The sequence below is a fragment of the Pundamilia nyererei genome, unplaced genomic scaffold (genome assembly GCF_000239375.1).
Source record: "Pundamilia nyererei isolate P.nyererei 1_Seehausen unplaced genomic scaffold, PunNye1.0 scaffold00020, whole genome shotgun sequence".
Classification (NCBI taxonomy): domain Eukaryota; kingdom Metazoa; phylum Chordata; class Actinopteri; order Cichliformes; family Cichlidae; genus Pundamilia; species Pundamilia nyererei.
In genome coordinates this window covers 4,786,705-4,798,562 of record NW_005187421.1, presented here as the reverse complement: position 1 = coordinate 4,798,562, position 11,858 = coordinate 4,786,705, and the positions used below count along the sequence as shown (strand labels likewise).

The following is an 11,858-nucleotide window of genomic DNA, read 5'->3' as shown; positions in this document are numbered from 1 at the left end:
ATAATAATAATAATAATAATAATAATAATAATAATAATAATAATAATAATATTGTTATTATTATATATTATTATTATGATGAGAAGAAAAAGAAGGAAACCATTTTAATACAGGACACTGCACTTTTACTCACTCAGATTTAATATAAAGGTGAAGAAATGTTACCTCAAAATGAAGTTCGTTGTGTACACGGGTACAAAACACCCACCCACACCTGACCAGGTACAGTAGAGTAAATGGTAATGGAAGTTCGGTGCTTTGTTACAAAACCTGCTTTTATGGATTAAGTTAAATTTCACATGTAGACCACATGTGTCAGCATTCATGTATCCACTGTCCTTCAGTGCACTCCACTTTAGTCTTACAGTCTTCCTTTGAACAGCAAACATGTAAAGGTCATAAACTGTGAGTCACATGACTCAGCACACTCGTTCGTGTGCAGATTCATTTTGCCTCTCAGGGACTGACTTTGTGCCGTCAGTCAGCACTCGTGCTGCTTGAAATAACTCCTGATGCTATCCTATTACAGTGAGAGACTTGACTTTATAGATCGTAGGAAGGAAACTTGCATACATTTTTGAAAAATCACTGTAAAAACCACAAATATTCTCCAGATATCATGTCTTAACTTTACGTGTTAAACGGGTTTTCTGCAGGTTTCTGAAAACTGTTTTTCAAACATGACTACCTGAATGTTGTTAAAAATAAACATAACATCTTTCTACCGCTGTAAAAAATAAAATAAGAAAAAACTCCTAAAAAGTGTTTTAAGCACTTTAATGCTTTCTTTTTGTAAATGTGTGGCCTTCTTAAGGACTGCAGATGTTTTAAAACCCTTGAATAATGTTGAAACCTCACAGGTGAGACATGTGGGCTTTGTGCAATAAAAGAAAACAGTGTTTCAGCTGTGGGGCACTTTATGACAAAAAACATGTACACAGTAAATAAGAACACTTTCCTAAATCATGTAAATTTTATTTTTTACCATTAAATTTGTTAATCTTTCCTGCTTGAGTTTGTTCATGTTACTGAGTTCAAATTTGATGCTTTCTTTGAGCTAAGAGGCAACAGGACAGGACCTGATGCTTTGCCTCATTTTGTGCAGTTCACACTATGTTTGAGTACGTTGCAGAATCCCATCTCTACAATAAAATTCATTTGATTCATCAAGTTTTATGGCATTAATTCATGCAGTTCTCTTAAAGTCCTACAACAGCTTCTTATTGTTTATTCAGATTCAGCTTTGCAAAACTAAACTGCACTGCCATGTTCTTTTTAGAGACAAGAGGCTGTGTCCTCAAACTCTCACGCAATACTTGATCAGTCTTTGTCTAATTGTACTGTTATCAAATAACATGCTAACTGAGGCCTGTAGTCTGAGGAGTCATGAGCTTTCCTGAGTTACTGACTCGGTCTGCTTGCTCAAATCTCTGGGGTGAATTTCTGCTCCTGTGATGATTGTGGAAATGTCTGAATACACACCCAATTGCTCCAGAGCAGCAAACTGACAAAGCTTCTGCATTTATAGAGGTGCTCAAGCTTGCTGATGATAAATGAAGTGGATTAGATTAGCAGTACCTCTTAGTTCTATGAAAGCATTAAGGCTGTACTTATGCACTTAAGCACTAGATGTTGTGTAAATGTTTACTTGTTCTTTTTAGGCATTTATAACAATATTTAAATTTTTATTTACATTGGTATGTTCAGATAACCTCAAACTGGATGCTCCCCCCCCCATTCTGTATTTTCATGAAGACTCAATAACACAAACGAGTGGATGGATAAAGACTCTGTAGAGCTTTAATTACTTCCCAATTCCACATAAAACAAATATAAAAAAGTAGAGCACTCTCTAGATTCAGGATCAGTCAGAACCGACCTGGAACCTCCCTTCCTATGAAGATTATTTCTGTAGCTCCGTCTTCATACAGTTTTTAAAAAGATCCATTCATAACAATACGGCCAGGAGGTAAAAATAAACAAGAGAAAACAAAGAAATACATCCAAAAGAAAAAAAAAAGGAGCGCTACCACAAATTAAAGATTTTCTCAACAGACATCCTCTGATGTGGCTGCACATGAGTGAAATGAATGGCACCAGACAGGAAAATAAAAATAAAACTGAAGAGGAGATTCTTGATGCAAGAGCTGGTTTTTCTAATGTGTCGCTTCATCACATCGGGTGAACACAAGTACACATTTCATCGGGATCGTGTGTCTCAAAGCTGCAGGGCGCAGAACTGCTGGTACACGGCCAGGATGTGGTGGTCGAGCTCGGCGGTGAACAGCAGGTTCTCCAGGGTTCCCATGTACTGCTGGATGGTCGCGTGGTGCTGCAGAACGAGGGGGAGACGTCACAATAGAGTTCACAGAGTGAGTTTAGGGTAAAGCTAGCCTTGGTTTCCATATTCAGATACATTAAAGGTACAGAACTTAGTGTGTGGAAAGATTTTTCTTCCCCCCCAAAATGTCTCTTTTGGTAGTAAAGGGTTCCAGCCCGTTCTCCTGTTGAACCAAAAGCCAACTGGAACTGAGTGAATTACATAAAGCTGGCATGTTTATATTGGCTCATGTCCAGCACAGCAGTATTTGCCTCATGTTTACAGTGCTACTCTTAGCATCTTAAAGCCTGAGGTTCTGCTGGACATCTCTTCCTGTTAAGAGTTGTTCCTTCCCCCACTTGCCAAGTGCTGCTAGGTCCCTCAAAATGAAGGGCCTTTAGTTTATAGCAGGGGTGGGCAACTCCAGGCCTCAAGGGCCGGTGTCCTGCAGGTTTTAGATGTGTCCTTGATCCAACACAGCTCATTTAAATGGCTAAATTACCTCCTCAGCATGTCTAGAGGCCTGGTAATGAACTAATCATTTGATTCAGGTGTGTAGACCCAGGGTGAGATCTAAAACCTGCAGGACACCGGCCCTCGAGGCCTGGAGTTGCCCACCCCTGGTTTATAATATAAGGAACCCCTATGTTGTTAATTAAATAAGAAAAATAAATTGGATAATAGAAGACAAAGTAGCCTTTATAAATGAGATTCCAGCCTCTCTGCTCTATCAGATATTTTAGATTTTTAGAGTCAGAGTGGCTCACTTTGCATGTAAGCACTACTGGCCTGCATGCAGTGTGCTATGCATGCTTGAAATTACATAATTTTTTTTATTTTTTTTTTTTTATGAAAATGTGGCAGACAACTTCGTCATTTATATTTTTCTGATTTTCCAAGTAGCTTTATGGATGCCGTAAGTCCCATTGAACCTAATAATGTGTGTGAAATTTGTGTTTGTCTCAAAAGTCTTAAAACTACAAAGAAAGTAATTGCTTGTCCTTTTCCGGAGGAGTAAAGAAAGTCAAAATTTTTACTCACCCAAAGAAAACTAAAATCAGACTAAGTGGGCATTAATAAAAGAAATCTAATGATGTGTGTGAGAGTGTTTTGTGCTTTTACCATGAGGAAGATTTGCTGCAGCCGCTCGATGCCGTTTTTGTACCAGGGCGTGCTGATGTCAACGCTGCCCGTTTCACAGCGAACCAGGTGCTCCGTCAACAGCATGATGAAACGCTAAGGATGGGGAAAAGCCTCATTTAAAAATGCTTTTATGGAGCAAGCTTTTATCTTTGCATTTTAATCTCTTCAGCTCGAGAAAGAAGAAAGAGTCGGCAGTGGTGACTGTCATGACGCTGGCAACCATTTTAGCCTAACCGAATCCAGGAAGTTTAACAACCTTGGAGTATTCAGTTCCAGAAAAACTGATCAGTCAGCTCTGAGTGTGTTCACTCTAAGTGATCGCATTTATCTTTTAAAACATCGTCTGTTACTGTGGGCTTTGAGCTTTGACCTTGTCTCTCTAATGAGGAAATGAAATAAAGTGGCAGTCAGCTGCTTTGGTGACGAGAGGAGGCCAAAACCAGAAACTAAACCAGAATTTAACTTCCGTTGTTGGGGAACTGAAAACCTCAGTTTTTACTGATTCCACTTTCTTGAACACAACCCTGGTAGAAAATCAATTCTGTTCGGAGATTTTTTTTTTTTGGTCTAATCCCAGAATTTAATCCGTCCCCTCATTCTTCCTTCACCGACATTTGACTGAGCCGGAGGAGGCGGGTCAGATTCAAACCCAGCAGTTGTTTCATGTGTCTTCACTTGTGATGATTATAGATCTAACCCTTTCTACAGTGCTGTTAGCACACAATGTTTACCTTCTAAGGAGCAATCAGCTGCAGTGATGTGGGGATCTGCTCAGATTTAACACAGACACATGCCACTTGACACAGGGCCACTAGAGGGCACTACAGAAGATTAAATCCCTTGTTTACTTCCACCTGCAGAAGTTGCATAAGTTGGAGAGCTGGCACCAGCAGCGCTGCAACCTTGAAACCGGTTAAGTAGTTAAGAAGATAAACTGTAGTCTTCCGTACCTGGAAGATGACAAGGAAGAGGTTTTTCTGCTCGCTCTGAGCAGACTCCACCTTCTCCTGGAGCCTCTCGATCTGCTCCTCCAGCTGACCCTCCTCATCTTCACTGTTCTTGTCCATATCCTCGTCGTCCCCGCTGTCGCGCTAGTAGTGAACAAAAATTTGAATTCATTTTACACAATTTGTTCATTACTTTAAGTTTAACGTTAAAATAATGATGATTGCATATTGGGGGGAGGGTTACCCTCTTGTGCTGCTGTTTCTCCAGTTTGTCTTTGGCCTCCTCCAGCTCCTTCTGGATCTTCTGCACGTGTTTGTTCATCTTTCGGATGGTCGAGTGCAGGATCTCCCAGATGAAAAGTCTAGATGAGGCACAAAGTCTTTCAGTTTACAGAGAAGACGCTGCGCTTGCGTCATGAGAGCTAAAACCTAAACATCTGCGTGTCCCACCTGGTGAACTCGTGGGCCATGTCCTGAGAGAAGAGCCAGTTGGCAACTGCAGCACAGTCCACAACCTGCGTCCGAATCAATTTGTCCACCAACACGGCGATCATCTGCCAATCAGCAGAGTTTACATGAACCACAAAAAAAAAAAGAAAAAAAAACTGGCTTCATTTACATGCTCGTGGGTCTGTTTGTTGTACCTGCGGGTGGTTCCTCCACACTTCATACAACACTTTGAGGAGGTGCAGCTTTCCCTCGTCACTGTTGGCCAGAGTCTTCAGGATCTCGTGAAACCTGAAAGCAATCAGACGCAGGTGAGGCCAGCAGCTCTCCAGTCACTGCATGTGCATTCAGAGCATAAAAAGCAACTAAATTAAATAATTTTCCTTTTATTTCAGCTCTTAACAAATAATAGTTTCTGGCACTTTGTATAACAGCAGAAAAGCATCTGATACATCTCTCTGTATCATAGATGAATACAATACAACATTTTGGTGGCAACAGATGTTCCTTACTTGCCAAGTGCACTGAACGAGTGGCTGAAGGATTTGGCTGCTAGGTTGAGCAGAGTCTGCAGGAACACGTCGATCTTCAGCGGATTGAAGCTCTCGCCCTCGTCTGGAGGGACCGAGAAAGAAATGTAATCAAAGAAGGGAGAAGTGTAGGAGAAAGACAGCACTGCACAAATGAACTTTTCATGCAGGAGCAAGTAAAACGAAACAGGAAACAAACCATCATCATCTTCCTGGTTGGGGTTGGGGACCTCTTTGAGGACGGTGAGGATCTCTTCGTTAGATGCTCTGTTCTTGATGGCGTTACTGACGGTGATGGACATGGGGTAACCCGGTAACGAGGCTATGAAGCAGCAGAGTCCAGTATTTAGTTATCAGTCTGCTCCTTTTTGTTTTTAAGTAACAAGAAAATAAAATGTCTGGCAGTCTTACAGGCGCTCTCGTCTGGATATTTATATGTAAAGATGGGGTCAGCAGGAATGAGGGCCGAAAAGGTTGGAGGCACGATGTCCACTATCCTCTGGTGGTATGAAAGTCTGCGATTAAAGCAGCACAACAGAGAACAGCAGAGAAATGAGCAAAAACACAGACGTTCTTTCCGCTACAATTTTCTAATCCAAAGGGCTTTTTAAATGTTTTCTTGTTATTGTACTCTCTTCCCAGCCTTACTTCTTCCCTATAGTGGCCCTGATACACCGTCACAAACACTCAAGATAAAGAAGATAAACCCTCTCTAACTATATTACTACACCTGACTTGTGTCCTGATCTCCTCTACAGGACTGGAAAACAAAGAAAGCATAAATAGTGCCCCAATACCTCATGCACTTCTCCAGAACCTCTTTGACAAACTTGGGCTTGGGTTTCTCTAGATCCACGGTCAAGCAGTCAGACCTTTAAGACAGAGCATGATTTAGGTTATAATATTAAAAAGGCAAAACATAAATACAGCCACTTTAAATGCTCCCAGTCAGTCACTCACCAGTCATCCCAGCTCCATCGGAACTGGAAGTTGCTCAAATGATGAGAAAACCAGTTGATTAGTCTGTAAAAATTAGCAGTGTGATCACATTAGAGTTAAATGAGAGTCAGGAAACCTCTTTGTACTGTTAAAGTTAAGACACAGAAACATTACCGGTCTATGCAGGTGGTGTTCATGGTGTCCAGTCTCATGTAAAGCATCTCTGTGGCTTGGGCCAACTAACGGGCAGGTGTTAAGGCTCCAATAACAACTTCTAATTGTTAAACCTTTAACAATTTTCCAACTATAGTGCGTTTTCTACATATGTGCTCATTAAGACAAGTCAAATCTGATCTCCATTTGTGTCCTTTCACAGACACTTCTACTCATTAAGCTCCTTGTTGTGTTACAGTTAGTGAGTTCAAGTTAACTGAACTGCCCATAGGAGTGAATGTGTGTGAGTGAATGGTTGTCTGTCTCTCTGTTGCCAGCCCTTAATCAGGCTGGCAACCTGCCCCGGGGCGTACCCCACCTCTTGCTGTATGGTAGCTGGGATAGGCTCCAGCCCCCCTGTGACCCTGACAAGGATAAGCAGATGAGAATGGATGCCCTAGAAGAATTATTCAATTTGATCGCGACATGGCAAATATGTGTTTTTGCATTATCTGGTGCATATTTTTGCTGCCTGTATTAAATTATTATGAAGAAAATGTCACAGGAACAACAGAGAGGAGAATCCAGTCACACATTTGACTCAAATGCTAACCTTTTAGCCCCACAGCCAAGGTTACCCACGATAAACTATTTCACCAAACTCTCAGCGTCTCAGTATTGAATCCTGGGGTTTGAACATGGATTACATAAGACAGACTGCTAAAATACTTAGGCCCCGTTAATCTCTAAAACTAATCTAAATTAAAGATGGCCACGGTTGCCTTTTGCAACAGTTTGGTGTATTTAATTCAAACAAGTGTTCAAATTTTTCAAAGGAGCAGCTAAAGGTTATTTTTCTAAGATAAAATAATCAAGGATACGACTTGGGGCAACGATCCGGGCTGCAGTTTGCAGAGCTCGATCAGCAGTGTGGTGTACATGACATCGATGTGAGGCGGCGAGGGCAGCTGGAAAAGTTCCCCAAAGATCACCTAAAAGAGAGAAAAAAGCCAATAAACCAGCAGATTAGACTAAAACAGCTCTGCACTGTTTCTACTTTTTGATGCCAGAAACAAATATAAATAAATAAATATACCTCGACGATATGATAGTTGAGTGGGATCTTATTTTTCCCTGGGTAGCTGAGGAGCTGGGCAGCGCTGAGCGTTAGGAATAGAACAACAAAAAATTAGTTTAAGCATTTTAGTAAAAAATTAATACTAGTCACTATTTATTCACACATTCAGGTGTAAACAAAAAACAAAAAGCCCTCATTGCTCACCATGTTTTCCTCTCTTTCCAGTGAGTTTTGATAATGCAGTGCAGGTTTTCCTCTATAACAAATCTCTCCACAGAATGGCTGCCGGGCATAACAGGTCCCTGAACAGAAAGAGATGAATATGTAAAAAGTTGCAGAAGAAGAGTTTGACAGACAGCGTTTTATTTGTAATGAACCTCTGGGGCGTCGGTGTAGTCAAACACGCGGAAGATGACCCGGGGCATGGGGTACTGGGCGTCGGGCATGTGGCCCGGTGGGGTGAAGGGGGGCAGGTTGTGTTGCAGGGCCTCGCAGAGCACGCTGTCAAAGGCGATGTAGGGACGAAGAATGTGACGCTCCTGCCAGCGGTCTTTCTTCAGCTTCTGAATCTGAGCCCAAAGGCAGTCCAGGTACTGGAGGAAGGAAGATACGATCCGTTTACTCAGACGAAAACAAACATTGCTGTATCCAAACAGCAAGCTCTAGTAAACATGAGGCCATAAGGAGACACTTTTACTGTTTTGACCATTGCACATATTTGCTGTTGTTTAACCGACTGCAAGACTCACCTCCTCTTGTGGATGGGGTTTATCTGCAGTCCACACCTGCAGCATGGGGACATGGGTCTTTACTCTCCTCCTGAAAAATGTGGATGTAGCCAAGAATAAAAACGAAACAACAGCAGCAAACGATGATTGCTTAATTAAAATCTAACCAAACCGGGGAACGTACTTGAGGTAGCCTTCGATCTGGCTGAGGAGCCGGTCCATCTCCACGTCCTTCTTCTCATAGAGCTCCTTCCCGACCCAGGGCAGACAGGACAGAACGACGTACACAAACCAGTCCGACCGAACCTGACAAAAAAGAGACCAGTTAAAGGAATGGATCATAATCCACCACAGTGTGGACTGTGACACAGCCATGGGCTAGTGAAAAAAGATCAAAATGTGCTCCATAATGATAAAGACTCACCAAAATTAAAAGAAAGAAAGAAACAGATAAATCAAATAATTACTATTTTAATGTAAGGTCTGGCTCAAATGTGAACATTACAAATTATTTAAATTGCTTTTGGGTACCATGCAGCTTGTTTCACACCATAAACCATCTGCCTACCTGTGGCACATCTTCCTCCTGAGTAACACTGACAAAGTTTTCAAACATGGCCACCATAGAGGGAGCAGCAATCACGTGGCAGTTGACCAAATCAGACAGAAAACGCACCTAAAGAAAGAGATGTCATTATGAAAAATAAATACAAAGTGGCCATGTTAATAAGTTTAAAAGCAATCTGTAGGATTATTATAAAAGCCAGCATACCAAGTAAACAGCTTCACTGTACAAGTTGTTTTTTAACGTCTCCTTCAACTGCCTGATCATGGCCTCAACGAACTCGCCCCCAAAGTTGTAGTTCCTGGCGTTAAGGAGGCCGACTAAGGTCGTATAAACGGTCAGCTTCTCGGGCAGGAGGCGGGCACTGTCAACAAATGACAACATATAATGACTGCCGCCACACAAAACACACTTGCAAAATTTATTAGAAATCAAAGGGTGAGAGGTGTGAACGTACACAGCACATAAAATGCGCAGAATTTTGCTTTTGTAGTTTGGGAGGTCTGCCTCTAAGACGCCAGCGAGGCCCTCCAGGTTGCTCTCGAGGGATGATGTGCTCTGTAAGGAAATATTTTCGCACAAGAGCAATTTGTCACTAGAAAGCAATTTAACACAAAGCAAAGAAGACTTAAAAAGAACATTCTGGCATTTACTTTAGAAGCAAAGTTTTGCACTGAACTTGTGTGGCTCATCTCTCTAGAGTGGAAAATGAAGCTACTCATCCTGAAAATAAAAATGTGTCCTTCCTGTAGAGTCTCCTTACCTTTTCCCCAACACGACATATCAGTGACTCCAGGCGGTCTTCGATCTCAATCGGCTCCGATGTTCTCCTCCTCTTATGGGCTTGACCTCCTGGAAAGGTGAAAGAGTAACACAATAATCAGAGCCAGAAGAGGCTCAACCAGCTCCTGTAGGAATTATCTGTCAGTTTCTCTTAGCTAGTGCACTCTAATCTCAATGAGTCTTTTCAAAGTAAGGATGATAAATTCTCCGCTGTGTTCATCAGTTACACCGTCATTTCACGTTCAGTGGGTTTCAGACAGCACAGGACTATGAATTAAACAATGGTCTGATAAAATAAAGCTATGTGAAGTTCAGAAAAGCACACTTACACTGTCATTTAAAGAATAAGAGCATTAACAAAACATGAATCCAGCAATTGAATTGAACATTTAAAGGGGACCAAATTATTTTTACATTATTTTTTCTTTATTTTCTGTTATTTATATAAAGGTTTATTAACACTGTTAATATATTAAAAGTAAGGATGTAGTCTCGAGTGGTTGTTTGTTATGTCTCATCAAACCAAACCAAACAGCACTGTATCAACAGCGTTCTCTTTCTGGGATTAATAAGTTATTTTCCTGGTGTCGCATGCAGACTGCCACACCTAACAGCAGTTCTATACTTGTCTTAAGTGCACGGCGTAGGTACTTCATACTAGCAAACTCCTTCAAAATCTGATGACTTAACCTGATGTGCACCTTCCTGGAAAAGAAACTACACATCACACTACACAACTCATTAAAGGGCTTCAGCCCTAAATATATGTCCGAGTTGTTTTATAGATACAAACCCTAAGGTTTGCAAGATCTGGTCACCTAATGCTGCTTGAATCTTAAACAAAACAGGCTAATAAAGCACTTAGCTGCTATGCTGTTAACCAGGGGTGTCAAACATAAGGGCCAGGGGCCACAATCGGCCCAGGAAATACTCCAGTCTGGCCTCCATGGGCAGCTTTCAAAAGTGTGAAGGAGGGCATTAATTCTGGCTTCTTGATTGTATTTTCATAACTTTTATAGGCTTTTATACAGGTAAAGAACTCCATGGCCACTGATCCTATGCCAAAGTAATTAAGCAACAGGCGAACAATTAAATGACAGATATGTTTCCGTTTACTGTACAAATGTATAATTTTTAAAAGAAAGACGTGACAAAAAAAAAAAAGACAGGGTATTTTCTGTGAATTAACAAAAACTGTTTTATAATTCAAACTGTATGTGCGGCTGTGTGTCAGCCATGACACAAAATAACTTTTGGCATCTCTGCTTTTTATTACCATCATTGCTATTATTGTGGTTGCTATGAATATTACTACTATTTCTGCATTTCCCTTCTTTTCTGTTTTAATCTTAATCTTGTAAAACATCTTGAATGACTGTAGTATTTGAAAAGTGCTATATTAAGAAACTTGCTTTGCCCATGTACATATGCAAAGTTACCATAGTCCCAGATTAAGAGAAGAGATCTGATTTAATCTTTAAACAGACCAGGTCACATTTAATTTCAGGATCTTGCACTCTGCGGGAAAATATTTGATATTTTTAGGTGATTTTCCCCGCCCATAAATCCAGATCCATAGTTAAACTTTCAATCAGATGTTAACACTAAATCTCGTGCATGTTTTGAAGTGTTTGGTTACCGCCCCCATAGTCGCTGACTACGCTGATTAACGCCAGCTAATCCTGCAGCTAGCTGCACCGGTTCATTTTGCGGCTGCATGCGACTGTTTGAGCACTTTTCTCGCTTTCAGTGCGCCACAATGTAACTGAAAACTGCGGTCATCACTGGTTTTGAACTTTTTGGATCTCGCTGATAAAACCCAAACATTAAACTAGTAAAATAACCCTCCCAACAGTGCGTAGGGGACGCATGAAAAGCTCGCTAACGCCAGCTAGCCACCGCTGGTTAGCCTAACAGTGTGAATAACACGCCGTTAACGTGCACCGACTCACCGTCGTTCTCATCGCTGTGCCGCCTCCTGGACATGTTTCACCCCGTTTCGATGTGAATGTAACAAAGCCAAAATATGTGTTGAACGAGAAACAAAACAATGAGTCCGTTAAACGAGTTTATCTATGGATCATTCAGCAGCCAGCCGCTCAGAGAAAAATAAAAGCGGTCTGATTCAAGTGAAGCACATCCGGCTAACCCGGAAAGTGCACCCGTCTTTGGTGTCCGGAGTCTTGTGCTGAGTTTTCCGGTGCACGTTTGGAGGATGTGTTTGT

At 41.4% G+C, this 11,858-nt stretch overlaps 1 protein-coding gene across 1 annotated transcript; it reads right to left on the bottom strand.

Moving 5' to 3' along the window:
- Positions 1-1,778: 1,778 nt before the first annotated feature.
- Positions 1,779-11,798, bottom strand: ncbp1 (nuclear cap binding protein subunit 1). Its single transcript, XM_005726572.2, has 23 exons — positions 11,586-11,798; positions 9,614-9,702; positions 9,308-9,408; positions 9,058-9,214; positions 8,854-8,961; positions 8,470-8,591; positions 8,307-8,376; positions 7,935-8,150; positions 7,762-7,859; positions 7,576-7,639; positions 7,361-7,471; positions 6,501-6,565; positions 6,348-6,410; positions 6,185-6,259; positions 5,799-5,902; positions 5,587-5,709; positions 5,370-5,472; positions 5,055-5,148; positions 4,861-4,964; positions 4,655-4,772; positions 4,414-4,554; positions 3,443-3,556; positions 1,779-2,332 (listed from the first exon to the last, which is right to left on the bottom strand). The coding sequence occupies exons 1-23, from the start codon at positions 11,617-11,619 to the stop codon at positions 2,219-2,221; spliced, it is 2,388 nt and encodes a 795-aa protein (XP_005726629.1). The 5' UTR covers positions 11,620-11,798; the 3' UTR covers positions 1,779-2,218.
- Between the last annotated feature and the right edge of the window lie 60 nt (positions 11,799-11,858).

What these genes read in the sequence shown, in the direction of transcription:
- ncbp1 (XM_005726572.2), bottom strand. Translation starts at nt 11,619, where the DNA reads ATGTCCAGGAGGCGGCACAGCGATGAGAACGACG. An exon ending in GCACAGCGATGAGAACGACG is followed by an intron (nt 9,703 to 11,585) that starts GTGAGTCGGTGC and finishes TCACCTTTCCAG; the next exon opens with GAGGTCAAGCCCATAAGAGG. An exon ending in CGATGGAGCTGGGATGACTG is followed by an intron (nt 6,260 to 6,347) that starts GTGAGTGACTGA and finishes TCTGTCTTAAAG; the next exon opens with GTCTGACTGCTTGACCGTGG.